Genomic DNA, 24,810 nt, shown 5'->3' with positions numbered 1-24,810 from the left:
ACGGGCATTTACATGAAGCAAAGATAAAGTACTTAGTGAATTATGAAATTAATTACCGGTATTTAAATCACTTACGTCTGATCAATATAAAGTTGAATTAAGATTAATGGTTGAAATATCATTATCATCATGTGAAAGGTTAAGCTTCTGCTCACAACAAAATATCATTTAATAAGGAAGTATGTTACCCAAAACCCTAGAATCGCAAAAGCGTTCAAATTTGCAAATGGTAATGAGTCCATGAAGTCGATACAGTCCTCATGAAAAAGTACCTGGTGGTCAACTTCAGTGGTTATAAATTTAAACTTGAAAACACCACCAGTGCCTGCGTCATATTTTGTGACCGCATGGCATTGCGGAACACAGGTGCGCTGTATGTGCGCAATGACCCATGGAAACTAAACTATACATAACCCGCTTTGCCAAGAATACCAGTATACTGTTACTCATAGGCCAAATATTCTTTACTTTCGACGTATGTATTCAGTATTGATTTAATAGGCCTTTTAACTAATTAGCCCATGCCAGTTAAAGAGGAACCACTAACATTAGGCTAACCCTTCGAACAGAATACAGCATACAGTGATACTTACCACCGCCGCGAATATAGTAAGTTACAGTTTCTTTATTATACAGTTTCTTTATTATACGAAATACATCGTTACGGTAATACTATAACAGAGAAAGTGAACAATATTTTCCAGTTATAGAGTCTGTCTATCGGCAGGCTATCCAATACCGTTGGCCTTTAACTGTTACCCCAGGCAGGAAGTTGTTCCATAACAACTCCCTGCCCCAAGTAAGATATCCAGTGGATGAACGTAGTTAATGAGTGTTGTTATGTATGGCGCCCTGACGTATAGCTATAGGTGTGGGTAGAAGGGACAGATATGCATATACTATAAAGGTTTTGGGAGGACCTGGTATTGTGGGAATGTGTATTATGAGTGAAGGAAAACAAATTTGAGAAAATATCTGGTAACAGTTGCTTAACAAATATTAGAATGAATATAGCGCAATGGTGTCTGTGGATGTCAAAAATATTAAGAATACCTAATCTGGTAGCAAAAGAGGAGATGTATGTGCTCTTAAACTTGATTGGGTGATTAAACGAACAGCTTTTTTTCTGGAGTATGAATAATTGATTTAGATGAGAAGTGTGAGCATTTCCCCGAACTAGATTACAATAGCTTAAATGAGGATGAATGAGAGTATTGTATAAATCCCAATAACAAAATATTGGTAAGTGGTCGCTAATGTCAGATAACAGAATGCCAGATTTTGAATTAACAATAGAATCATGACAAAATATATTTTCAATGAGTGATGAAGATGTGGCTGTAATCCTTGTTGATTTTGATATTAATGTTAAATATGAATGAGAATACAATTAAATCAAGAAAATGTGAAATATGAGGCAATTGTTCATGCTTCAAAAGATCAATATTAAAATTACCTGTAAGATAGCAAGTTTTCTTTTCATTTTTGTATGTTTTGCAAAATATCAGATAATTCATCATTAATTGCAGTTATTGGGACATCAGAGGGTTAATAAATAAATCCCAAGGTATACAGTTTTATTGTTGAATTTAACCTCAACAAACATGAATTCAAATAACAGAGGGTTTGATAAAAGATCGTTTCTAATTACAAAAGGTATTACTTTATTAATATAAAAACCAACTCCCCCTCCACGTTTAACACTCCTGTCCCTGTGAATGAAAGTATAATTTGGAATTTGAACTGAGCAAAGGTTTGAATCAGGATTAAGCCAGGTTTCCGTAATTGCTAAGGCAGTAAAATTACTTGAAGAAGAATCAACATTTCTTGATAACCTACGGGCATTTACATGAAGCAAAGAAAAAGTACTTAGTGAATTATGAAATAAATTACCGGTATTTAAATCACTTATGTCTGATCAATAAAAAGTTGAATTAAGATTAATGGGTGAAATATCATTATCATCATGTGAAAGGTTAAGCTCCTGCTCACAACAAAATATCATTTAATAAGGAAGTATGTTACCCAAAATCCTAGAATCGCAAAAGCGTTCAAATTTTCAAATGGTAAATGAGTCCATGAAGTCGATAGAGTCCTCGTGAGGAAGTACATGGTGGTCAACTTCAGTGGTTATAAATTAAACTTGAAAACACCAACAGTGCTTGCAATATTTTTGTTGTTGTGACCGCATGGCATTGCGGAACACAGGTGCGCTGTGCGCACTGACCCATGGAAACTAAACTATACATAACCCGCTTTTTCCAAGAATACCAGTATACTGTTACTCATAGGCCGAATGTTCTTTACTTTCGACGTATGTATTCACAGTGATTTAATAGGCCTTTTAACTAATTAGCCCATGCCAGTTAAAGAGGAACCACATAACATTAGGCTAACCCTTCGAACAGAATACAGCATACAGTGATACTTACCACCGCCGCGAATAGTAAGTTACAGTTTCTTTATTATACAGTTTCTGTATTATACAAAATACATCGTTACGGTTAGACTATAACAGAGAAAGTGAACAATATTTTCCAGTTATAGAGTCTGTCTATCGGTAGGCTATCCAATACCGTTGGCCTTTAACTGTTACCCCAGGCAGGAAGTTGTTCCATAACAACTCCCTGCCCCAAGTAAGATATCCAGTGGATGAACGTAGTTAATGAGTGTTGTTATGTATGGCGCCCTGACGTATAGCTATAGGTGTGGGTAGAAGGGACAGATATGCATATACTATAAAGGTTTTGGGAGGACCTGGTATTGTGGGAATGTGTATTATGAGTGAAGGGAAACAAATTTGAGAAAATATCTGGTAACAGTTGCTTAACAAATTTTAGAATGAATATAGCGCAATGGTGTCTGTGGATGTCAAAAATATTAAGAATACCTAATCTGGTAGCAAAAGAGGAGATGAATGATGTGCTCTTAAACTTGATTGGGTGATTAAACGAACAGCTTTTTTCTGGAGTATGAATAATTGATTTAGATGAGAAGTGTGAGCATTTCCCCGAACTAGATTACAATAGCTTAAATGAGGATGAATGAGAGTATTGTATAAATCCCAATAACAAAATATTAGTAAGTGGTCGCTAATGTCAGATTATAGAATGCCAAATTTTGAATTAACAATAGAATCATAACAAAACATATTTTCAATGAGTGATGAAGATTTGGCTGTAATCCTTGTTGATTTTGATATTAATGGTAAATATGAATGAGAATACAATTAAATCAAGAAAATGTGAAATATGAGGCAAATATTCATGCATTCAATAGATCAATATTAAAATTACCTGTAAGATAGCAAGTTTTCTTTTCATTTTTGTATGTTTTGCAAAATATCAGATAATTCATCATAAAATGCAGCTATTGAGACATCAGAGGGTTAATAAATAAATCCCAAGATAAAAGTTTTATTGTTGAGTTAAACCTCAACAAACATGAATTCAAATAACAGAGGGTTTGATAAAAGATCGTTTCTAATTACAAAAGGTATTACTTTATTAATATAAAAACCAACTCCCCTCCACGTTTAACACTCCTGTCCCTGTGAATGAAAGTATAATTTGGAATTTGAATTGAGCAAAGGTTTGAATCAGGATTAAGCCAGGTTTCCGTAATTGCTAAGGCAGTAAAATTACTTGAAGAAGAAATCAAAATTTCATTTATGTCATCAACATTTCTTGATAACCTACGGGCATTTACATGAAGCAAAGAAAAAGGACTTAGGGAATTATAAAATAAATTACCGGTATTTAAATCACTTTACGTCTGATCAATATAAAGTTGAATTAAGATTAATGGGTGAAATATCATTATCATCATGTGAAAGGTTAAGCTCCTGCTCACAAAAATATCATTTAATAAGGAAGTATGTTACCCAAAACCCTAGAAAATACAAAAGCGTCCAAATTTGCAAATGGTAATGAGTCCATGAAGTCTATAGAGTCCTCATGAGGAAGTACGTGGTGGTCAACTTCAGTGGTTATAAATTAAACTTGAAAACACCACCAGTGCCTGCAGCATTTTGTTTTGTTACCGCATGGCATTGCGGAACACAGGTGCGCTGTATGTGCGCAATGACCCATGAAAACTATAAACTATACATAACCCGCTTTTCTAAGAATACCAGTATACTGTAACTCATAGGCCAAATATTCTTTACTTTCGACGTATGGATTCAACAGTGATTTAATAGGCATATTAACTAATTAGCACATGCCTTAAAAAGTAATAACTAACATTAGGCTAACCCTTCGAGCAGAATACAGCATACAGTGATACTTACCACCGCCGCGAATATAGTAAGTTACAGTTTCTTTATTATACAGTTTCTGTATTATACGAAATACATCGTTACGGTAAGACTATAACAGAGTGAACAATATTTTCCCCAAGCAAATTTTAAGACTTGGATACTAGGCCTATATATTTTTCACTGAATGAGTTGTAGGTCTGTCTATTGGTAGGCTATCCAATACCGTTGGCCTTTAACTGTTACCCCAAGCAGGGAGCTGCTACTCTAACCAAGTAAGATATCCAGTGGATGAAGGTAATTAATGAGTGTTGTTTTGTATGGGGACCCTGACGTATAGCTATTGGTGTGGGATAGAAGGGACAGATATGCATTTATTATTGAGAGTCAGGCAAATTTATGTTCAGTGGCATTAAAATTGACACACCCTAGCTTCCATGCCCAGGTTCTGTTTTAGGACCGCTGTTATTCTTAATCTATGTAAACGATATTAAAAGTGTTGTACCTGACGAGTCCTTAAGACTTTTTGCTGATGACACAAACATTTTTGTCCACGACAAAAACTGTACCAATATCGTGCTTAAAGCACAATCAACGTTAAGCAGTCTCAAGAAATGGTTTGATGCCAACAGACTTACCTTGCATATTGGGAAAACTAACTTTACTATTTTTCATGCCAAAGATAATGTTTCTCATTCGTGTCCAGAGCATTTTGTTTTGAATAATACTAATATTCGTAAAACAGATTGCATCAAATATCTTGGCCTTATGATTGATGATAAATTGTCATTCAAGCAACATATTGATGACCTTTGTAATAGTCTTGTTAAGTTTAATGGCATTTTCTATCGCCTCAGGGATTCGCTCACTCCCTCTGTAGCTATTCAGCTTTACTATTCACTGGTTTGTTCTAAGATTTCTTACGGTGCTGAAATTTATGGCATGGCTAAAGCTACCATACTTAAGCCTTTACAAATCCTCCAAAATAGAATGTTAAAACCATTACTTTTAAACATCGACGTTATCCTACCAGTACTTTGCACACAGACCTTGGTATTCTATAAGGTCAGTGACATTCATGTTCTCAAGATGTGTTCTTTTATTTATAATTATATCAACAATATTCTCCCCGTGTCTTTAGTGATATTGTTAATCCCTGTAATTCCGCGTATATTCGTAACAGTACGAGGTATAATACCCATTTTTCTGTTAGCAGATATCACTCGAAACACGGTAAATTACTCTTGAACAACTACTGCTATAAAACCTGGAAAGTGCTTCCAAATGATATAAAAACTGTTAAAACTTATGTAACGTTAAACGCAAACTTAAAGCCCACCTAATTGAAAACTACGCTGACTGAGTATTGATTATCTCATGTTTATTTTTCTCTACTCTTAATTGTTACCTTCTTTCATTGTTATTTGTTATTTTTTGGTCACCAGCTCGATAAACTACTATTGTTTCTCTAGTGTCCTGTTTATATACCACTTTGTTCAGGGGCGTATCCAGGATTTTCTAACCCGGGGGGCGCAAAATACTATCGCGCCACCATCTCAATGGCGATGTCTTGGCGTTTTTCTTCTGCTCCCTCCTTTTCTCCCTTTCTACTTTTTCTCTCTTTTTTCTTTTTCTTTTCCCTTTCTTCCTCTCCTTCCTCCTCTTTCCCCCCCTTTTTTCCCCTTTCTTCTCTTTTCTTACCCGCGGGGCGTACGCCCCATCGCCTCTCCCTGGATACGCGCCTGAGAGTGTATGTTCAGCTGGCATTCACCATCCAGTCTTGTAGATGATGAAGGGGGCTAGTAGTCCCAATATTGTGATATTGAACCTTATGTTGTGGGCGGAGCTAGGTCATATATTCGTTTGAGTTCACCAGGGGTCAAATTGTGGAAACCATTGTTTATCACAATATTTTAACAAGGACAGATGTCATATTTAGTATTTTGATGTATCACATTTAGTACAAGAAGCCAGTTATTGAGGTCAATGGTCACTTCACAACAGCCTGTGTCATTGTGAATTATTGTTTGTCACATCACACTGCTTTTCACTGTATTACTAAGATCAAAATGACATCTAATGATCACCATTTTATCTTTGTAACCATAGTGGTTTTCAAAGTGTTAGTCAACTGAAAATAATAAGGAAATATTAATAAACATATATTAAATCAAATCATTTAAGATACCATTTTGAATAAAAAAAAGATGTTCTGCATAGAAATGAATTTGCGATAATTTTAACCCAATATTATGTTGGTGATTGCACGATGTCATAGAAGTATGATGCTTTCATCGGTTTGAGAGGGTGTGCGTGCGTGTGTGTGTGTGTGTATGGGTGTGTTTGCATACGTATGTATGTATGTTTGTGTGAACGCTCGTGTACTCATACTTCAAGTCCGCGCGCGTTTTTAAGAATAATCCTTCTTTCGGGGTTTCTTAATAAATGTAATGTGAACGGTCGCGGACTTATGGTGACCTGAGATTTCCGACTAAGTTATAATATCCGCTCTATCTAGTTGTAATTTGGCGGGTATTTTTGAACGTGCAGTAGGCGTGAGGTATACCTACGTTGTGTTTGTTCAAATGTCAGGCCGGGCCTTTCTTAACAGAAACACTACCTAACGACGCTATACGTAAACACATTTTATTTTTCTTCGCACCGATTCGACCAATACTGCATAAAAGTCACCGTTAAGTTCGTGAGACTAGAACAAACTGAATGACAGTCCACTTAAATCTAATAAACTATAATTCATTGTACGCCAAACTCACAGGTTTTTGAAGAGGCCAAAAAACGGTAATTTATGATTACTTCGAAACGATGATTTTGGACTCGGTTGCTACGGCAGTTACTGAAAGGCTAGAACCCTTACGTATGGCCTAGCATATAATGACGTTACATTAGCCTACGCATATACCTTCCTAGGTGTTAAGATCTAATATTAAATGCCTTCGATGTTGGATTAGCCTCAAATACGACATCAGCAGTAAAACAGTGACTAGCAAGATCGTTCGCTCATCCATTTGAAATGTTTTTAAGAAATTTGAATCTGGGTTATTGTGTAATGAATATAGTAAAACGGATTGGTTTGAAATTTTAATACAGTATACCAGGGGCGTATCCAGGATTTTTTAATCCGGGGGGCGCGAATTACTATCTAAGCGGAGCGCCACCATCAGTTGGCGCGCAGCGTACAAGAAAATTTCTGGTTTTGATACCCCCCAGATCACCGGAAATGGCATTTCTCGGGCTTAAAAATGACCAACCAGATGTACACTTTTGCCTGAGAACCAAGTATTTCCCATCACTGTAAAAAATTTCTCTGTATATTTACAAAAGAAAAGCTGTCAATTAGTTTCCATCTGTTTTTTCATCAGTGTACAACAGCAACTGTAAATGCACAACTACGGTTTGTGTAGAAACAGATTCATTTCTATTTATTCAGGTAGAATTTTATGTGGCAACATGGAAAAAGTGATGTAACATTCAAAATACCCTTTGTATATTGGTCGAACTTTTTTCGTTTCTAGACAGAATGTTTCCGTTAATTTACCAAATAACAGTTTGTATACACGGTAAAAAGTTGTGGTTGAAAGTAAAAATTATTTATTCAAATGAAGCTGCTATATATGGGTAAAGTAATTTGTGATCCTGGGCGAATCATATGTGGAGAGGAATTTGTTGTACATGAAAGAGATTTAGATGAAAAAATAAACGTTATACCAAGAGGAACACATTGAGAGAGTCAAATTTACCAAACACACATATCTTTATTTACCAACATGCAATCTTGACAGGTGTTTTAGACTTTTAGGATAACATCATATACAGCAAATGTGGAATTAGCACTGCAAACAACAATGTAACAATATATTACACTAACATGGACAGTTTAGATATCATTCCAAGACAGGGATAAAGTGTGAATTTGTCTACCAGTGCGTTGAAAAACAGTGATATTATCATACTACTATATACTAAACTATCTCAGCATATTAATCTGGACTTTCCTGATGATATTAGACTTCCAAAGGTAAAATACTATTTAAGCAAGATTGATAAATGCTGAATAGCAGGGGGTCAATTTACCTTATGAACCTACCAAGAATACTGCTGTCCATTGTAATTAGCACTCTTACAAAGAGATAGTGTCTAGAATGAAAGAGCAACGACTAAAAAATACTACTCTATGACATACTAAAGAAATAAGAAACAAAACAATAACATGAACCTGGAAACCACTTAAGTTGCATTGAAACTGAACCTGAAACAAAAAGCTATAAACAGTGTGAAACTCAAATACTATTTATATGCTTAGAGTACTTAAAAGGATTTCTTCTAGTAAAAATACTTTGTTTCGAATGAGTACAGTTGCTACTCTTGGAAATAATATAAGCTTTACTGCTATCAGAACAACTCCCAAATCAATAGAAAGAAAAAAAGAAAACAGTTAGATTGATGGTCAATGTCAAAGTGATGAAACTTCCATTGAAATGCTCAGGCACACTGGGATATTTTTTTGCTAAAATGAACCCTTTCCAATATATAGAACAATCAGAAAATCTACTTGACAGTGCTCAAATTTGGATATTTTTATATAGTTACATCCAACTTGTACTGCAAAAGCTATGAGGTTGTTCTGTACAGAATCATATTTTGTATTTCAGAATATACAACGTTTGGTTAAAATACTTCTGAAGCAAGCAGATTACCTTACTGTTTATTAAGTATTTTAAAAATCAACTTTAAGTTACATTGTAACATGAATCTGTAAAATTTTGTGATTTATAGCAGAATAGTTCACAGAGTCAGTGCTTTTGAAATGGAGGTATCATTAAACAAAAAACAAAAAGTATACGGCATTAAACAAAACAAAATTAAATGCAGTTAAACCAAGTAGCTTAATACTTTTGGCCACATTCACTGCATATCTCACTCTCTACTTTCCTTCATCCACTCATAAAGAGAAGTTACTTTCGGATTTATACACCATCTGTAAGATTTCTTTGCCCTAGACCCTCTCCCTGGATCAATCTCGAACAGTATTCTGTAGGGAATAATTTGAAAAAAGTTTCATGAGTCCAATCTATCATTGTTTACCAAAAACATCCCAGTGCTTAAAACCTAAATTTATTTAATTTTGGTAAAAGTATCCCCAAAATTAGTAAAACTTCACACAAAATTTATATATTAATATATATATATATATATATATATATATAATATATATATATATATATATATATATATATATATATATAATATATATATATATATATATATATATATATATATATATATATATGTATATAAGTAAAAGTTTTTATCCGTTTTATTATGTATAAACTGTTGTAATTTGCATGCCGTGACAGGTGCACTAGTAGTTTAATGAAAACATTTAATGTTGCACAACATTTGTTGGCATTGACACTGACATAAAGCTATTACTGAACAAACTGAACATGACTTTGCAGTTCTTCTTGCAGGATCTCAACAAGATGGAGGAACTGTAGTTTGAATGCACCTCCTTTGTTAATCTGTTAAGAAACTAGGTTTAAACTGTACCTCTGTATGTATTCCATGGTTGCTTGAACCTCTGTGGGATAGCATATGTTGAACACATAGTAGCTCATGAACAACATCTTCAACGCAGCAATAATGGATGTAGGATACAGCAGAGGTTCCCGATCAACTGTTATTGCCATTCTGTTTCTAAGAAATGGATTGCAACCTGTTACATAAAAACAAAAGCATTTTTTATTAATATCTTCAGTGGCGTAGGAAGGTACTTTTGAGTGGGGGGGGGGGGGCTGAAGACTGATTGCCGGCCTGGGGGAGGGGTCTAAGGGGAGGGGGTGTCCCCCTCCCCTTTGGAATTTTTTTCCATTTCAAGGTGGCCTCAGATGCAATTTGGTGCAATATAGCACACTTCAACCCACCCACTCGATTTTGTATATAATTTTGCATTTTCACCTGGCCTTAGATGCAATTTGGTGCTCCAAATGAGATTTTTTTCTCATTTGGAAATGAAAAAGGGGTTTTCTGACTTGCGAAGTGGGGGGGGGGGCAGAATGATACTTCCGCCCCTCCATATTTTTCACTGGGGGGGCTGGCGCCCCCAGCCCCCCGATTCCTATGCCCTTGAATATCTTAAAGTATAAAGATCCATGGATTATAATTTTAAAAGCAATTTCTTTCAGAAATTATGCAAGAGTAGCCTGCAAGTGAAACTCTTGCACTCTGGATGAGTCCAGTGGTCACCGTGACGCACTTTACCACGAAAAAAGTGAAACCCGATGATCTAGTGCATAGATATGTGAGACCAATCATAGTCTTATTATAGTCTGAATAACTTACAAAAATTCTGTTGCACTTTCTTCATGACACGTAAATTGAAAATTTGGTTGATTTTGATGAAGCGGGTAGTGACACATCTTTCTAGCTGCAGTATCAGAGTGAACACCACATGAACAAGTAACCATCTGCAAGAGAGTAAAGCATATAGAAATTAAAACCTTTCGGAAATGGGTCAGGCTCTCCAACAATACATTACAAATCCGGTGCCCCTGACTATTCCATCTCAGGTTTAGCCGAAGCCTATCCTATGAAAGGAAAACAATAAAACACTTTTGGTTACATATATATTGACAGATGACAAATCTTATCAGTTAATACTGTAAGTAGGTTACAGTTTGGCATAATTCATAACACCCACAATCAACACATTCATGCTAAGACCAGGTTAGTATAGCATACAACAGTGCATACATCAACTGATCATGATACTTAAAGTAGGCTAGGGGCAATTAGCAGCTCAGGCACAGTTCTGGATGGGTGGGGGGGGGGGGAGGAGGGCTAGGAGGTAGACTTTGCCTGTAATTTTTTTCTAGCCCGCAATACTCACATTTTCCCTTTACAAAGAAATTTCCTTCAGGAATTTTTTGTATAGTTAACTTCCACATAAGCCCTCTCCCACTCAAACATACCTATAAATACTAAATTTCGAGTTCAAACATCTTGGTTCTTGTGATATCGTGTTTATACGCCAAGGCATCAAATGACAGGCACATAGTACATACAGGGTTTCCCCATTGCATGCAGTAGCATCCTTCAGAATTGAACAAGGAATAACAAGTGGTTTTACCGACCAAAAATTAGTTTTCAAAATTCAGCGAGAAAAACAAAACAAGTTGTATTAGTAAAATTCTGATTTATCACTGGAAAAACGTGATTTATCAGACAAAAAAACCTATTTTATTAATCGATGATCTATTTTAGTGATAGACCAGAGTTTGTTAACCATAAACCTAGCCTAGATTGTTCATTTCTGAATTTGTTCATTTCTGAATTTTACCATTTGGCGTGCCATAGGGGACTGCACGACTCCCCCAAGATTCAGGACAGGGGACTGCACGACTCCCCCAAGATTTAGTGTAAGCCGATCGGGGGGCTTCAAACTAAACAGTAAAAGTGATATCAAGAAGTTTCCTAAGAGAATCTATGTTATATAGTAAAGCATAGACACTGATTGGAGACCTGTGTCTAGGCTGCGTTATATCATAGCCAATAGAAACGATACCGCCAAAGAATGAATGTAAGCTTAGGTTTGGTATGACTGTCAAAACAGCTACGACGATATGCTAGAAGTAAGCGATCGTATATGCTCGCCAAACAAAGAACTGCCATAGCATCTTGTGCTAGTATGTACACAATGGACCGACAGAGAGCTGTGCTTTCGGCCTAGCCTTCTTGCTTTGCCGCTTATTTCAAAACAAACAAACCAACAAACGAACGAACGTTTAATAAATGCTTACGTAAAAAGTAACAGTTTCATATGACTCAATTCACTATAGTTGCACTCATGTTAGATTAAAAAGGACTGAAAAGCTTTGAAATCATAACTTACCGTAATTGCAGCGGTTTCGGACCATCGGTGCGCGCCCAGCGTCATTCAACTGTAAGTAGTGTACAAAGGTCATCTACAACTTTGCGACACAGTTGTTAACTTTACTATTTCGGAAAAAACTCATTGATTGCGTAAGACTAAACGTATATGCTACTTTCTAAAATTCCAACAACATGTAAAATACGGTTCTCGTTTTATGATGCAAGATTCGGTGTAACGTTTTCGCGATCACTTCGACCGCATAATGAAAACTTGGATCGAGCCTGATGCTTTTGTTCCGACACAGCAGTTGATGTATTGTTATGAAGATTTTGTTCCCATATACAGAAAATGTTGTTACAATACATTTTGTAAATGGACAACAATTTTTTTTAACAACATGATTAATTTTAGTAGATGAACGGTGTAAAGCTGTTATATCACAGACATTTTTTACAGTGCAATAGTTTTTTCCATCTATAACGTTTTTGAAGATTTTCACCAGTCACATATCATGTTTGACCTCATCGCATGTCCTATGGATCATTGCTTTTGTAGGTGATTCTATACGTCGTGGCCCAAAATACCAGACAGCCCCACATTTGAAGTTTTTAAGCCCATTATTTGTTCAGAATTTAAAAATTCACATTTCTCGTGAATAAACTCACCTCAAAACATACCCATAATGTTACAAAAAATGTCATACATGGACAACCAATATAGAAAAACCTCCTTCAACCCCTAAAAGACCGGTCAAAATTACACGAGTAGAGGGAAGTATGATGAATAATGTTGGTAAGGAAATTTTCGAAAATTCAGACACAGTTAATTTATTGGTGTAGAAATATTAAACCCTCTTATAACGGCTATTATAAAACTTGGTTGAAGGAAATGAAAAAACTAGCAGATATTTCCGAAACCGAACACTACACACATAGGCGTAGAAGGCAGGGGGGGGGGGGGCTCCCACTGAAAGAAAAATAAATTGCAATGATTTAGCTTAAGGAAATAAATAGTTGAAAAAATATCTCCTTGATAATTAAAATGAAGTTCTAAGCTTGGCCGACTAATTCGCCATTACTAATGTAAAAGAGAATTTGACATAATTGGACCTAATAATGCTTTTTCTCCATATACATAAGACATTCCGTTGTTTACATTAGCATCCCGCGCGGTATACTGCGCAACGGTATACTGCGTACAGTACACGGTGGCATGCAATGTAATAACCGATGCTTGCTTATATGATATTGACATTAACATTTTGAACGCGCGCGGAGCGCGCGAAAAATGTAGGTTATATTTTTCGGGAAAGTCGTTACACTCCCCAAATCAAATTGGGTTCCTATGACTACACACATCGACAGTTTTGAGGCTGTTCATCCTGGAACCGCCATTTTCATGCTCACCGATATGATGTGATATCTGCTGTTTGCTTTAAAAATTCCGAGACTGAAATAAGTAACTATTATCTGTTTATTGTGTAATGCTCCACCCGGGTGTAATGATGAGCCTGGCGGGCTCCTGGCCCAAAGGGGCCCCTATCAGGAGGTCTAAGCAAGGGCGTCCTCAGAAATGTTTACAAGGGGGGGGGGGGGGTCAGTAGGTCACTTGATACTATCTAAGCGGAGCGCCACCATTGGTTGACGCGGAGCGCACGGCGATTTTTTTGCCAAAAAAATACTCCTAGATCGTCGAAAAAAGACACTTCCCGTTCAAGTTGCATTTACACATCGGTTATTTTGAGATCTCATGTCTTAGGATTGCGATGTTCATTAATTTCAGTAATGCATTATGGGCCGTATGCAATGAACATAACTAGAGAACTGTCGGTTGGGGGAAATCATTGAAATGTCAAATGCTTAACCTTTTTTTTTAATTTGTGATTTTCCAGGGGGAGTGGGCAAGTGCCCCCCCCCCTATACTGTATGGAGTATAATGGAGACTACTGTACAAATACAGTAATCAAACCTTAGCATAAACCTAATTTCGGCTGAAACTTTGTCTTCCGTATTCCGTATCACGTGAAAATATGTATATTGTCTTGTTCAGTCTTTGCATGAGTTTTTCTTTCCCAGTAAAACCGGCCCTCCCTATCCAAAAAGGTATAGCCTAACCTTTTTCTGTGCATCAGCATAAACCTAATTTCGGCTGAAACTTTGTCTTCCGTATTCCGTATCACGTGAAAATATGTATATTGTCTTGTTCAGTCTTTGCATGAGTTTTTCTTTCCCAGTAAAACCGGCCCTCCCTATCCAAAAAGGTATAGCCTAACCTTTTTCTGTGCATCAGTATAGCGGGAGCCATCTTTTGGTCGGGGCCACCTGGTCAGGCCCGTAGCCAGGATTTTTTACACGGAGGGGCACCATAGTATCAAGGAGGGTCACAAATAATTTTACGAGAATAAATATAACGCATCATATGTGTTCGAGAACGAGTCGCATATAATATCATGCAGTTACAGATACACATGCAACGATTGCTCTTGTATATATATCACCAAACATCATTGCATGGAAAATGGTTGAGAATATTGTACTACTGTACTTTTTATTGTACTGTCAAAAGCCTGGCCAAAAATTAATCGTTGACACTTCCTAAAGTAAATTTTTATCTCGGAAAAAATGCGTATAGTAAAAAAAAAAACATGCAATGCATGCATGCATATGAGATGCATTCAGAATATGCATTCTTAAGCAACTGACAGTCGGATTCAGCATTAAATAAAAAAGCAAATCACAATTTTGTTTTTGTTTTTGCTTCACCCTACGGACTTTTTCTATAGTGAGTGCCTCATGAAACATTTCTGTAGGACCTACGATTTTATATGAGAGTAATACACAAGTTTAAAAGGTCTGATGCATACTTAGTTTCTTTCGATATAAATTATGATATAAGCAGTGGCGTAGGAAAGAGGGGGCAGGGGGAAATCCCCCCTGACGGAAGTTTTTTTTGAAATCGGAAAATCTGGGGTAAAATTTACCAAATTTGGCCCATTTTTCTTGAAAATTAGAAGGAAAATCAGAAAATCTGGATGTCTTGCCCCCTCTGGAAAAAAAGTTCGAAGAAAATTCGGAAAATCGCGGTGAAAAGTCGGAAATTTTGAGAATTTCGCCCCTCTGGAAAAAAGTCTAGCTACGCCACTGGATATAAGTACTGGTCTTCAGCCCCTTCTCTTTTGAAAATCCTGTAATTTCATTGTCATTTTATCATTTTTTATATAATAAATTTAATATAATTACCCAATCTTTCTGACACGACACTAGCTCCGTCATATGATTGGCTAATAATCTTTCAGGTTACAGTCCTGCCTTTTCAATCACGTCAATTATAGCATTTGCCGTACTTTCTGCAGTGAATAACAAAAGTTGCTTAAACTTTCCCCCGAGTATAAATCGCCCGGCTTTTGCAATTCCCCCACAGTTTCGTTATTTCCCCGAAATGCCATTTCATTCATGGCAAGAAATTTAATTACATCAAAGATACTGCAAAGATAGTACCTATTTTTCTCCAGTTGTCCTTCTCACAGTTGCTGATGAACCCCACTTCCCTGATGACTTCGGATATCTCTTTCTCTCCACAAGTTCATAGCCTGAATGTGAGTCTCTGACCCATTGTGCTTAACGAAACCCTCCCCCTTAATTCTCCATTGCAGAGTTTCCCTGATTAAATCCTTGTATGTTGAATGTTCTGTCTTTTAATGATCTAATTGATGCAGAGTTTCTACAGGTATAACAAAAAACCCGGTCCGTTGAGATTGAATACTCTATCCATGGGTATTGATCATACCACCCCTTATTGAATGATCTGTGCCTTGCCCCAAATTTTGTAGGCGGATATGACGCTAAAATTGGTCTCTCTGGCAAATCTTTGCCCAGATCTGATGGGCATCCTGAGGAAGAAGTAGGGGCTGAAGACTTTCCCCTGACAAGGAAGCGATCCATATTGTAGGTATAGGCATAGGAGTTACGCTACTTTGCCCCAAATTCTTTTCATTTCGAAAGACGCACAGTTTCAAGTTCATTACACACTGAAGGCTTCGATTTTCTATCTGCCTTCAGTTAAGGGAAGATCTTGGGATTTTCATCCCTATCGCTTCGGATATTGCTAGATATCCATACAGTACAGTGCCCTTGGGATTTCTTGGATTTTTCGGGGCCTGATCTTGGGAAATTGCAAGTCGGAAGTGGTATATATACATAAGTAGTAGTAGAAGTATATATATATATATATATATATATATATATATATATATATATATATATATATTACTATTATTATTATTTAAACATTTCTAAAGCGCCGATGACTCGGTCGAGTTTGAGACCAGCCACAGTTGGTTTCATAGCACAATTGTACAATTTAAGGCGTCCATACACACACTCGTTATCATATATAGTACCGGTATATATATATATATATATATATATATATATATATATATATATATATATATATATAGTTGTTATTATTATTATTATTTAAACATTTCTAAAGCGCACATATATATGTAAAAACATAAGCTATGGCGCTGTACAAACTTAAAAGAGTAAAGGTATAAAACTTAACGAAAATTAAGAAACCATGTTAATCATATGAAAGTGGTAAAAATCATAAAAACACTGCAGAGAACCCTAAAAGGATAAACAAATCCATTAACGATGGAGAAAATGAAGACAGTACATATACCATGCCACTAAAATAAAAAAGGATAAAACAATAGTAAGAGATAAATACATAAAAGAATGAGATAATAAGTAAAACTAGATTAATTATATACACGTGTGAAAATGAAAGTCTTAAGACTGGATTTAAATGAACTTACAGTACTTGAATTGCGAATAGAAAATGGGAGTGCATTCCACAATTTGGGGGCACAGACACAAAAAGAACGGTCACCAAGAGACTTGCAGCGAGTGCGGGGGGGGGGGTAGTTAAAATCAAACTGTCATGAGATCGTATGGAGTAGCTCACTGACCGTGGTTTAAGAAGGTCCTTCAGATAAGATGGTGCAGATCCGTGAAGCAAGTTATAAGTGAGTGATAAAATTTTAAAATCGATACGATCCTTTATCGGAAGCCTGTGGAGAAGTTTAAAAGCAGAAGATATACTGTCATAATTGTTCAAATTTAGGATGATACGGGCAGCCATATTTTGTACACGCTGTAACTTATTAAGGGAAGAACTGGGAAGACCATAAAACAAAGAGTTACAATAATCAAAGTAAATATATATATATCTACATTAGTGAGAGAGGAAAAATGGAAACGTCAAAAATGGAGTTGGTCGGTGTAAGGGGAAGGGTGAGGCGCACACCCATCCGTAATCCTCGATTCGTCACTGGCTACCCTAGTATATAATAGTGATCAGCACTGTAATTATGACTGTTCCTCTCAAGTTCTCTTCCCGGTATCTTGACGTTTATCTTCTACTCCCTCCTTTTCTCCTTTTTCTCTCTTTCTTCTTTTTCTCTTCCCTTCCTTCCTCTCCTCCCTCCTCTTTTTTTCTCCCTCTTTTTTCCTTTTTTTTTCTCTCCTCTTTTTCTTACCCGGGGGGCGCGCGCCCCCAACGCCCCCCTGGATACGCGCGTGTTGTTCTATTGTTCTTATGTATAGACGAAATAAATTAAATGAAATGAAAAAAAAGAAACATCATTATTTAGGATATAATCGGAGGCATGATGCATGACCACCTACACATTCCTCCCCTTGCAGCATTAAGATAAGCAATTACCACAACTTTAATTGCAAAATGATGCATATGACATGAACATTTCCAAATGCTAGGGCATGACATTGTAGGAGCACTAATCTTTTGATGATATCATTTTTATATACACCCATCTCCCTTTGATCATTCAAGAATTATGCGGCCTAAATTGCCCCTAGCTAACTTTGTCTTTTCTACTTTCAGGTTTGATTTAACAGTCAGAGTATAGGATGAGTCTTTCCTTTATCCAGGGCATCATTGGCAGGAGGCTTCTGTTTAGTGTTACGCTAATAGTTTTCCTGCTGTTTTTCTTGTGTGCTCCCCCCAGTGTTCAGTCGCAACAAACTGAACCAACAGTTACAACAGAAGATACAATTCCGGCCGGCTATGAACGTAAGTATACAGTAATAGACTGTTGTATTTGTTTACACTCTTGCAGTGAGTCTGATCTTTGCTGGGAGTTAAATTTACATCCTGATGATCAGGTTATGATATATTCCCATCTAGTTTGATATCTACCTTTCATTCCATCAAAGATGATTTGTATGATGCCATTTATGTCATGGTACAGCTTGGATGCGATGGACCAAGGTGAGAGATTACATTTTCAGTAAGTTTCATGTCTATACCCTTCAACTTTGGAGATGAGAAGTCATGGCTTTAAATGTCTGCACATGTCATTGCTCCTAAATTTAGAGTGTTAACATTTGCTAGTTTCCAAAATCCAGGGAGTTGTTATGGAACAAATCCCTGTTCAGACACTCCAAATTAATTCCCAATCACAGAGACCTGTATGTCCACTTTGGCTGTTTGATCAGGGAGTTGTTATAACTCCCTGGCTTGAAACTGCACTGTATGTTTGAGGGAACAAATGGCGGTATGAGGGTGTCAGACAAATGCCTCAGTCTTGAAAGGCTATGAAGATAAGTGACCATTATTGACTTTCTAGCATATCTGAGGGCAAGACTGATGACTTCAGGTCCTTCCTATACCCTTTGCTTGGTTTTTTGGGCAATTACATTAATGATTATTGATTAACTTAACTATATTAATTTTTTTTATGATCTATCATATTCTGCGTGACAAATTTTTATATGGCTTTTTGGTTTGTATCAAAATAACAAAGATAAAGATCTGCTATATACAGTACAAGAGATATGTAGATTTGGTGAACAGAGGACTGTTTGGTGGTATTTATGTCATCTGAATTTTGAGTTTTCCATTGGAGTGATGACCAGCTCCAAAGTCTAAATATATAACCTTATAAATTCTTTCTATTAACAGCTTGTGAAATAGTGGGTGGAGGAACTGGATTCAGGTGCACATCAACTGGTTTGTGTATCCAGATGGCTGCCATTTGTAACAGCATTGATGACTGCGGGGATGGTCAGGACGAAATGGATTGCTTCGGTGAGGATTGCTAAATAGGATTGGCAAAGTCTTGAAAGCAGCTGCCTAGCTGGTGTTGCTAAACTCTAAATTGAACAAAATCTACATTGAAATTTTGTAAAACCATCAATGCAGTTCTCTGGGTTTTAATTAACCAAATAACTTGATGAGTCAGCATGCATCTGAGATTGATGCAGAAGGGATGTGGAGGAAGGTACCATATGTAAGCTGAAAGAATTAAGATGAAAAATATGACTGAATTCTCATGGCAAAAGAAATGGCATGGGGAGATGTAGTTAAGAGATTCTTCCCCCCCCCACCCCCCTCCAATAAAAAACAAGAAGAAGAGAAAGAGTTTTTGGGTAAACTTATACACATCAGAAGGAGCTGACATTAACACCATTATATTGTACCTAATGTCCCCAGAAAGAGTATTGCATGCAAGTCTACACTTAATCGTATTTAGTCAACCCTATAGTGTAGTAGAACTTTTCTACAGATCATGCTGGTCGAGACAGTACTGTATATGTCCCCTTAGTCCTATTGCAACATGCATGGGGTACTACTATGAGGGTGTGATAGCAGTGTTCTAGCTGTTAGTAGCCTATTCACAAGGCCATGCATCTAGACAAGTGAGGCCGAAAATTTGGGCTGTCAGAAAAAGAAGAAAAAAATGGCAGTATTGGAAGGCAATTGGCTATTTACTTTTTGAACTTTTTTTTTCGTAAATCTTTATTTGGAGATTAATGTGTTCTCATTTATCATCTCCCATGGTTTTATTTTCCAGAAAGTGAAGTGTGTCACATGAAGAGAAGTTTGGTCAATGAGCTGATACAAGAATGTCCTCTACGAACGCAGAATCTACAAGGCTATTTGGAACCTCAGAATGCGACTTGGATATTCAACGAAACTGGCAGTATGAGAGCAGAATTTATAACAGAGGTTAAAAAAGTATAGGCTGTGAAAGACAGCAAGTGATTTGTTTACCCTTTTATTACATGTGATATATAACATGCATTAACAAGTTGGTCCCTCTGACAACATAGTTACTACATAATAAAAAAAGGCCTTCTAGGGCTATTTCATTAGCTATTTCATCACATAGCCTGTGCCAAGAACACTTTCATTGTTCACATCTATATTTCCAGGCTATATTGTTATCAATACACATATAATAACTCTCACCAGTATTTTAGAATTCATCAATTATTGTGTTTTAAGTACGCTCTGCAAACTGTGGAATTGCACTCCAACAGACTAACAACCCCCCCCCCCCAAAAAAAAATGAGGTGTAAATGTTTTGAAGTAACATATCTTAACTTTGGGGGGGGGGGGAATGTTACAATCACTTCAGAGAAACAGAACAAAAAAGGAATGGTGAGGATTAAATGCTTTGAAGTAACATATTTCTGATTCTGTGAAATGTTACAATTAGTAGAGATTGATGATAATAACTGTATCCATGTACCTTAAACCTATACCAACAACTCAGACCATATTTACTACAAACACTCACAACCAAAACCTTAAACTCTGACCGTCTTTGTCAATATAATCCTGCCTTCTATGATGCAAAAAAGGTTAGGTAGACTACTGCAAACTAACTGTTATGAAAAAGGTATAAGTTTGTAATTGTAAAGGTTGCTGTGCTGATGTTAAGTTGGTTTGATAAAAGAATTACACACAAAAAAGATTGTTGTGATGTAAATTGCAATGACAATCAGCTAATATAAGTACTATTGAATGATCATTTGTTGTAATTGCTAGATCAAATCTGTATTGGTCTATCAGTGTTAAGAGAGTACTTTTGTACTCATCAGTACATATATATATATATACATATATATATATATATATATATATATATATATATATATATATATATATATATATATATATATATATATATATTTATAGGCTATTGTTACTGCTTTACACCTGACTGATCCCCACACTCTAAAGGCCAGTGTCATACCACAATTTATTGCTCCATTGACTTACACTGAAAAATTTGTCACTTTCCAAGGCTGCTAGAGAGCTAGCATAGCCATAGAAGTTTTCAACTGACATGTCCTTCCCACCATATGATACCTGATAGCTTGGGCTATCAAAGCACGTTCAACCTTTTGCCACCAAGACCGTTTAGATTTTGAGCAAGAAAAGCTCAAAGGTTAGCATAGTGCACCCCAGCACTAGGATTTTATAACTGCCTTAAATTAAATCACCTTCAGTCCTACAAGTTTTTAGACCATCTTATTTCATTGAGTCCTCTGCAACACCCAAGGATGAAGGAGAATAATAATGGTCTACTCAAAAAATGCCAAAGACAATCATGACAGTACAGTAGATCACTATCGGACTATTTTCCGACAGTTAAACATTTAGGCCGATGTCACTTACCTAATTGTGGTATACTAGTAGTACATATTGTGGTATACTAGTAGTACCTATTGTGGTATATACTGGTAGTACCTATTGTGGTATATACTGGTAGTATACCTATTGTGGTATATACTTGTATTAGCTATTGTGGTATATACTAGTTGTACCTATTGTGGTATATATTAGTAGTACCTATTGTGGTATATACTAGTAGTACATATTGTGGTATATACTTGTAGTACCTATTGTGGTTTATACTAGTAGTACATATTGTGGTATATACTAGTAGTACCTATTGTGGTATATACTAGTACCTTTTATGGTATGTACTGGTAGTACCTATTGTGGTATACTAGTAGTACCTATTGTGGTATGTACTGGTAGTACCTATTGTGGTATATACTAGTAGTACATATTGTGGTATATACTAGTAGTTACTATTGTGGTATATACTGGTAGTACCTATTGTGGTATATACTAGTAGTACCTATTGTGGTATATACTAGTAGTACATATTGTGGTATATACTAGTAGTACCTATTGTGGTTTATACTAGTAGTACATATTGTGGTATGTACTGGTAGTACCTATTGTGGTATACTAGTAGTACCTATTGTGGTATGTACTGGTAGTACCTATTGTGGTATATACTAGTAGTACATATTGTGGTATATACTAGTAGTTACTATTGTGGTATAATACTGGTAGTACCTATTGTGGTATATACTAGTTGTACCTATTGTGGTATATACTAGTAGTACATATTGTGGTATATATACTAGTAGTACCTATTGTGGTATATACTAGTAGTACCTATTGTGGTATATACTAGTACCTTTTATGGTATGTACTGGTAGTACCTATTGTGGTATACACTGGTAGTACCTATTGTGGTATACACTGGTAGTACCTATTGTGGTATACACTGGTAGTACCTATTGTGGTATATACTAGTAGTTTACATACTTTTATTTAGCAGTTGATGTGGCAGAAAGAAGGTAAATCCCATCAGCTACTGAGTTAAGTAATCTCTTAGTTTATCATGGAATAAACAAGATGGTCGTAAATATACGGCACAAGCATTTTCACTTTTGAGAACAAAAGTGGGGATCAGGACCTTGTTTCCCTTAGGGGAGGTCGTAAAACCATCCGACATTAATTTGAGAACAGACAGTGGATCAATTCTGAATGAAAGAACATTATTCAAGAGCAGATCTATGGTTGCATAATCCACCAAACATTCATGCTACAATCTTGATCACCCCCGCGTGGGCAGGTCAGACTCCTCACCAAAGGAAGATGACAGTTGCCGGTATTCTGCACACTACCAAGTTGAATTGCCCTAAGCGTGCGGTATTGAATGCATAATTGAAATATGACTGGCGCTTCAGATGCTGATCATTGTGTGGCCAATTCTATAACCATTTGTAATGACACCCCTTTGAAACATGACAGTATACAAGCTAGTATTAGGACTTCATGGTGACAGTTTGTATAGCAACAATGATAGGACTGAAATACCATAGTGCCAGCAATTTGAAGGGTATCACCACATATAGAGCTCTGGCCACAGTTCTACAAACTGTGATATGTATTGGTTGGATAGCAGTTAATTGTAGGACTTCACTACCAGTATCATGTATGACGGTTTGGAAAATTGCTCTAATAATTCCTATTATTTAAACAACAGCATTCAGTTAGTAATACACCCTTACAAAATGGATCCTCTGTTCATGCATTATGTATGTACCTCAAATTCAGTCCAGTAATTTAAGTTTACTAAACACCCTATAATTTCTATTGAAAGTGACTCCACAAAAGGATCAGCCTTTTTTTCCTTTTACATTACATTTTGCTTATAATTTTCCCAACACAAAGTCACTTTTTTAAGTAACAAAGCTCTTTTAATTGCAATAATGGAAGCTGCAATAAAATAGATTGAATTTATGAAATGGGATACTTTTGAGCTTTTTTCCCACAAAACTGAGGGAGCATTTAAGTGCCATCCCAGCTTTGTTTCCCCTTGTGTATAAATATTCCTTTGTAACATTGCGGTAGCTTTTCATAGATGATTCAGAGTGTAAGGCCCAAATCTTATTAAAGTGTTAATTGGAGATGCAGTGCCCCAATCAGTCATCTGACAATCAACCTGTGCGGCCATTTTGGCAACCACAAACGTCTATGCAATTACAGAAATGTGAAAGAAGAGAGTGTGGTTTCAGCAATTCCTTTAGCATTAAATTTCATAATTTTAGCCAATTTTTCTAAAAACTGCAAGTGCTTAAAACTACTAGGGGGTAAAATTATAGCTCCCAGGCACTTGCATTTTCCTGAACTATGCACATGTGTTAACCTACATCGGTTACTGTACACTGCTTGTATATGGGAGCAACCCAATAATGTTTGCTGGTAATAAGCAGTAGTGTACAGGGCGGTTTGTTTGGTACGGAAATTGTGCCATTTTTGGCCCCGACAGCGATTATTACCCTACTTATCGAGTGTTAATAGGTTTTTAAAGTCTACTGGACGAACATTGCATGTGGGTTTTTTCCGTCTTTCTATCTTGCTATATACCCTACTGGTGAACAGCAAAATCTACTGGCATGTAGCCATAGCTGGAATTAGGATTCCCGCATGTGCTTTTAGTGGGCTACATTATGACAGTATTTCCACGCAACTATCATATTTTAAGTCTCATGCATATTCAGTGAGTGTCAATGATTTTAAGTGGTCAAGCACTTCAAGGAAGGGCATGACAGTTCAAAAATGTCTCCAGCCAATAAAGTTACAAAATCTTGCGGTCTTGTCAGGCGCGTAGCCAAGGGGGGGGGGGCAAAGGGGGCAGCCGCCCCCCCTTGAGCATAATTTTTTATATTTTTTTATAATGTTTTTATGATATCGCTAGTATTTTCAAAAGAGAAAATGCTAAAATGCAACTAACAAGGCCTGGGAAGTGGCATTTCCAGCGATCTGGGAGGCATTGTAAGCAAAAAATTTCTTGTACGCTTCGCGCCAACCATGGTGGCGCTACGCTTAGATAGTTTTCAATGCCGAATCTACAGCGCCCCTCCCTTGGCAAATTCCTGGCTACGCACCTGGGTCTTGTCATATTCTCCTTTAGAATCTAGTATTCTCTCTCCATCTATATGGTTGTAACTATTCCCTTTGTCATGTTTACTTACTT

At 36.5% G+C, this 24,810-nt stretch overlaps 2 protein-coding genes across 5 annotated transcripts in view; one reads left to right on the top strand and one right to left on the bottom strand.

The window, feature by feature from the left end:
• Positions 1-471: 471 nt before the first annotated feature.
• Positions 472-24,810, top strand: part of LOC139958441 (uncharacterized) — a 56,128-nt gene continuing 31,789 nt past the window's right edge. The window contains exons 1-4 of one of the 3 annotated variants that reach the window (XM_071955522.1): positions 472-609; positions 18,060-18,248; positions 19,140-19,265; positions 20,032-20,186. In XM_071955522.1, coding sequence (XP_071811623.1) covers positions 18,086-18,248; positions 19,140-19,265; positions 20,032-20,186 — 444 coding nt within the window. In that variant the 5' untranslated portion in view covers positions 472-609; positions 18,060-18,085. Of the gene's footprint in view, positions 610-2,299; positions 2,447-3,722; positions 4,308-18,059; positions 18,249-19,139; positions 19,266-20,031; positions 20,187-24,810 lie in introns of those variants that run through there. The other 2 variants (XM_071955521.1, XM_071955523.1) reach the window with 2 other exon arrangements.
• LOC139958772 (uncharacterized) lies at positions 7,672-12,599 on the bottom strand. Of its 2 annotated transcripts, none has more exons than XR_011789867.1 (4): positions 11,616-12,599; positions 10,619-10,743; positions 9,827-9,992; positions 7,672-9,308 (listed from the first exon to the last, which is right to left on the bottom strand). XR_011789867.1 is itself a non-coding variant. In XM_071956103.1 (4 exons), exons 1-4 carry the CDS (start codon positions 12,093-12,095, stop codon positions 9,194-9,196), a joined length of 426 nt encoding a protein of 141 aa, XP_071812204.1. In that variant the 5' UTR covers positions 12,096-12,110; the 3' UTR covers positions 7,672-9,193. The 2 variants fall into 2 exon arrangements, 1 of the variants encoding a protein (XP_071812204.1); XM_071956103.1 differs by having other exon boundaries at positions 12,076-12,110.

The sequence above is a fragment of the Apostichopus japonicus genome, chromosome 18, assembly GCF_037975245.1.
Source record: "Apostichopus japonicus isolate 1M-3 chromosome 18, ASM3797524v1, whole genome shotgun sequence".
Classification (NCBI taxonomy): Eukaryota; Metazoa; Echinodermata; class Holothuroidea; order Aspidochirotida; family Stichopodidae; genus Apostichopus; species Apostichopus japonicus.
The sequence above is the reverse complement of the archived record's forward strand: the minus strand, read 5'-3'. Positions and strand labels throughout refer to the sequence as shown.

Bases quoted from the DNA above. Each gene is read 5' to 3' on its own strand.
- LOC139958772 (XM_071956103.1), bottom strand. From the start codon at position 12,095: ATGAAACTGTTACTTTTTAC. The intron at 10,744-12,075 runs GTAAGCATTTAT...ACTCTCTTGCAG, and splicing joins ATGAAACTGTTACTTTTTAC to ATGGTTACTTGTTCATGTGG. The intron at 9,993-10,618 runs GTAAGTTATTCA...TTTATGTAACAG, and splicing joins GAAAGTGCAACAGAATTTTT to GTTGCAATCCATTTCTTAGA.